At 39.2% G+C, this 4,351-nt stretch overlaps 1 protein-coding gene and 1 pseudogene across 1 annotated transcript in view; both read right to left on the bottom strand.

The window, feature by feature from the left end:
* SMG1 (SMG1 phosphatidylinositol 3-kinase-related kinase) overlaps positions 1 to 4,351 on the bottom strand; it is a 117,785-nt gene that overhangs the window by 71,326 nt on the left and 42,108 nt on the right. Inside the window, exons 3-4 of the mRNA XM_006892716.1 lie at positions 4,139 to 4,294; positions 1,079 to 1,215 (exon numbers count right to left, since the gene is read on the bottom strand). Coding sequence (XP_006892778.1) covers positions 1,079 to 1,215; positions 4,139 to 4,294 — 293 coding nt within the window. The remainder of the gene's footprint in view (positions 1 to 1,078; positions 1,216 to 4,138; positions 4,295 to 4,351) is intronic.
* On the bottom strand, positions 362 to 872 carry LOC102845729 (annotated as a pseudogene).

Below are 4,351 nucleotides of genomic sequence, written 5' to 3'. Positions count from 1 at the left end.
AAAAAAAAAGAAGTGTGTTTTATTCACTTTGAAATTTATTTTTAAAAATCTGATGTACAGATAAAGAGATAAATACACAAACAAAACAGACATTAGTGGGGGAATTTAGACAGTGGGTTAAAAGAGGCTCAAATCAGAAATTTTTAATAATAAAATGAGTATGGCTTGCTTGAAACCAAATGCTAAGGTAGTCTAATTCTTCTTTTATTCCACATTAATTTTTTTTTTTAGTCTTTTAGATTTATTGTCAAAGGACAAAACACTTAGACAATTTAAATACAAGTTGAACAGAATTACTCCGTCCAAATGGGCAATGATGCTAACAGGCCTTCTCACAGGGAAGAGAGGTGGCCTTATTATTCTATTCATACACATCCTTCTTATCTGCAATGTAATCTACAATTTCTCGTGGACACATTAATTTTTCTGCAATCTGTATCAGGAATTTCAAACCCAAATTCATCCTCCATGGCCACGATAATCTCCACTTGGTCCAAACTGTCTAAAATAAAATGGGAATTTACTGAAAGCTTTTCTGGGTCAATCTTATCATACAGCTTTAAGACATAAAGAACCCGTTCCTGGATTCCCTCTAACGTCAATGGAGGTGCATCACTGTACTGACGGCACTGTGTGACTCTAATTTGGCATAGAAAGTAAGCTGTAATTTAATAACCAAACCCACCACTTTTGGAGTTTTGGGATTTTCCTGATTTTTTCTACATTTACTTAGCCCTGGTCACCAAACCAAGCTTACAGATAAAAAAAACTGCTCCTCCAAGTTTCTATTTCAAAAATGACAAACACAAAATTCTGAGGACAGTAGAAATACTCACCGGATAAAATGTGTTATAAAAATATTCCAAGTCCATTACTGCACAAGGCACTAATGTGGATCCAGTAATGGACAAAGGTACATAAATTACACATGAAGGGTATGTCTTAAATTCTAGATTATGATATAAATCACATAAACCTGGAATAAGGGAAGATGTTCTTTCTTAAACCACCCTACACAGCACTATGTCTATTCTGGAAATACAATAATTATTGATATTTTCAAGCATATCACACTTACCATCTTATTTTCTGGTTGCTGAATAAACTCTTTTAACTGCTTTACAGTAGCCAGTCTTCGGTCTCTGTCGTCTTCCCGGGTAATCCTCCGAAGAAGATTCGACAGTCGAGACTCATCAGAATAAGACATCGATCGCTCTACAAACAGAAACATTTTGTTGTCCATGGGTTATTAAAAAGTACAGTAACTTTGCTGTCATCGTGTGCCATCAAGTTGGAACCAATCTTCCAATGGGTTTTAATAAGTAGTAAATCACATGGGAGGAGACTGCCCATCTCTCTCCCACAGAGCAGATGGTGGATTCAAACCAAGGGCCTTTGTGATTGCAGCACAGCTTCCTAGCATTATTAGGCCACCAGAGCTTCCCACAGTAACCTTGTTCTTGCTGTTGTTTGCCACTAAGCCAGCACTAAACCCAAAGTTGATCCTCTAGAGGTCTTTCAGAGGCAATAAAATGCATGGAAGGAGCCTGTCTATCCTTCGCCTACAGAGCTGCTGGCAGATTTGAACAGCATACCTTTGGGACTGCAGCACAGCTTCTTACCAATGGGCCATCTGAACTCCCTTTCCTTATAGCCCCAATATTTTAAAGTATGCACAAAGCCCAGCCCACTAGACAATAAAAGTTCAGTAAATGCAGATACTACCAGCTTTGTTCATTTATTTCAAGCCAAGTAAAATACCTAATATACAGTTAGGTCTAAAAAAAAAAATCTACTCAAAGAGATGGGTGGATAGATACATCCAGGATAATAAAAATCTCATTTCAAAGGAACAAAAGTAAGAGAACAGAAAGGCTAAGGGGCAAGTAACACTTGTGTTTACAGGTAGCAAGTAGTAGTGGTGCACTTAATTTCAAAAGGCTCCACTCCATACAGACCCATATCCACATATACACCACTATGCAGCACATACATAGAAATGAAGAAAACCATTTCCAGTATATTCCAAACTGCTTCCAGCATTCTGATAAAGCGCCTGAGTACAGCTAAACAATTTCCTCAAGTCAGGAATAATAAGGTAGAAAAAGAGCCTATGCTTCATTTTTCATAGAGGTATACCACCAGAGAGGGGTCTCTTGTTCACATCATTTCCCAAGAACAAAGTTTTGATGAATATCAACCACACATTCAGTTTAACAAACATCTAATCACAAGGCATGCCACCATGGGAAAGTGGAAAATGAGAGCCTTTCTCTTTTTTAATGTTAAGAACAAATAGGAGTGCTAATATAATGCTGGATATTACTAATAATATTAGATTCAAGATGAAAAATACTGTACTGAGATAACCTGGGGTTGCTGTGACAGTGAACACAACACAACTAGTGTGTCAAATGCCAAAATGGCTAGCCATGGTAGACAATGTTTGGTGGAGCTCCCAGATGATGACAGGCTTGGAAGCAGGACTGGAATCTACTTCCTTAACAACATGCCTTTGGAAACTGTGAACATTAGAGAAACGATGATAATTATAGAACAGGGTTCAGATCTTTTGTTCATAGGGTTGCTATGAGTCGTGCTCAACTGGACAGCACTTAACTGCAACTCCATTTCAACGGTTCTATGTACTATCATTATACATGCTGAGAGATCAAAGTGTACAGCTGCATCTCTTTAAGGAGCAAATATCCACTTCCATAATAGCTTGCCTCAGGAAACCCTGTGAACCTGGAGAGAGGATGAAAGGCACCCAAGCGTCGAGGACTCTCCTTCATAGGGTCGCAATGAGTCGCCTGCGACTCGACAGCACTTAACAACAGTAATATCAACATAGAGAGAGAGAGGGATCAGCTGGCCCAGTGGACAGAAAGTGACGCTACCAAGCCAAAGGTGGGTGACTTTTAATCCGCTGCCCTCGGATCTGTCTTTCATTGTTTTTGTTCAGACATTCCTCTAGGTCATATAGCCCTGGTGTACAAGTAGCCGTACTGCATTCACTTTTGGTTGCTGTGAGGCTAAACACCGTGACACTGGTGTGTCAAATACGTTAATGATGGGCTACCCAATGCAGACAGAGAGTGGGGTGAAGCTCCCCGATTAAAACAAGCTTGGAAGGAGGAGTGGCATCCACTTCCATTAATAGCTTGCCTCCGGAAACCCTTTAAACCTGGAGAGAGGATGAAAGGCACCCAAGCATCGAGGACTCTCCTTCATAGGGTCGCTATGAGATGGCACTTAATAATAATAACAACAACAACAACAAGGAGCAAATACAAGACTGTTAACAACATACAAATCAGTGAAAAAGAATAGGAATCTTCCAATCCCCTAGGCCAACAGGCTAATGACTATTTCAGTGAAGATAAATACACAATATTATTACGAAGTTATCAACCAATAAACCTGAGCTCGCTCGCTCTCTCTCTACCACCATGTGTCATTAAAAAATTCTTAATTCTGCACCTGGAAGGAGGACTTGCTATCAAGAAACACTAGTCTTTCAATTTGCCAGCTACTTCTGATTACGTCTCTAAAAATCACTTTTAAAAATATCTAATAAAGGCAATCGGGGAGGGGGCAGGTGGCAGGGGCAACAGGAAAAAGGTGTCCACACACAGGATGGAAAAAAATTAGCATACAATGAATGTAAAGAATAATTATATCCCAACAACTATACTCAACTTTACCAATAAAAGTTCCTTTGGGGGGCAAGGGAATCTATCATCTTGAACCATTACACTTTCAAGGCACTTCACTTATATGGTAAGGTTTATGTTTACAAGGTAGAAAGTAGTACTGGCATGCTTAATTTCAGAAAAGGTCCCACTTCACGCAGACCCATATTCCCTTATATACCATGATCCAGAATACACAGAAATGAAGAAAACCTTTTCTTTAAAATCTTCTCCAGTCTTCTCATCTTATTTTTAAAAGAACCCTTTCCTAGAAAGTTTTCAACCCTTCCTTTTGGGTTTCTAAGAAGCCATTTATAAGGAATGCAAACAATTATCACATATGCGTTCATATGCAGGGCATCAGTAAAAACTGAGACATTCAGGATTAAGAGGTGTTTTCTTTACAGCAAACGTGATCAGTTCTCTGGTTTTCCCACACTTACCCTGTGATTTCCTCATGTCTTTGTTGGCTAACGCACGACTGCCATGCTGAACACTGGTGAACTCAGAGCTGGTCACATTGTTAACCCTCAGCTCTTGCCCCAACGACTTCCGACCATAAGTAATTTCCCCAGATCCTCCATTGACACTGTAGCCACCTAAAACCAACATTTATTTTAACTGTGTTGTTTCTCACAATCAATTTCTTTTTTTTT

This window comes from Elephantulus edwardii, unplaced genomic scaffold (genome assembly GCF_000299155.1).
Source record: "Elephantulus edwardii isolate Elephantulus edwardi_28Jun2011 unplaced genomic scaffold, EleEdw1.0 scaffold00117, whole genome shotgun sequence".
Lineage (NCBI taxonomy): Eukaryota > Metazoa > Chordata > Mammalia > Macroscelidea > Macroscelididae > Elephantulus > Elephantulus edwardii.
Note: the sequence above shows the minus strand (reverse complement) of the source record. Positions and strands in the feature narration are given on the sequence as shown.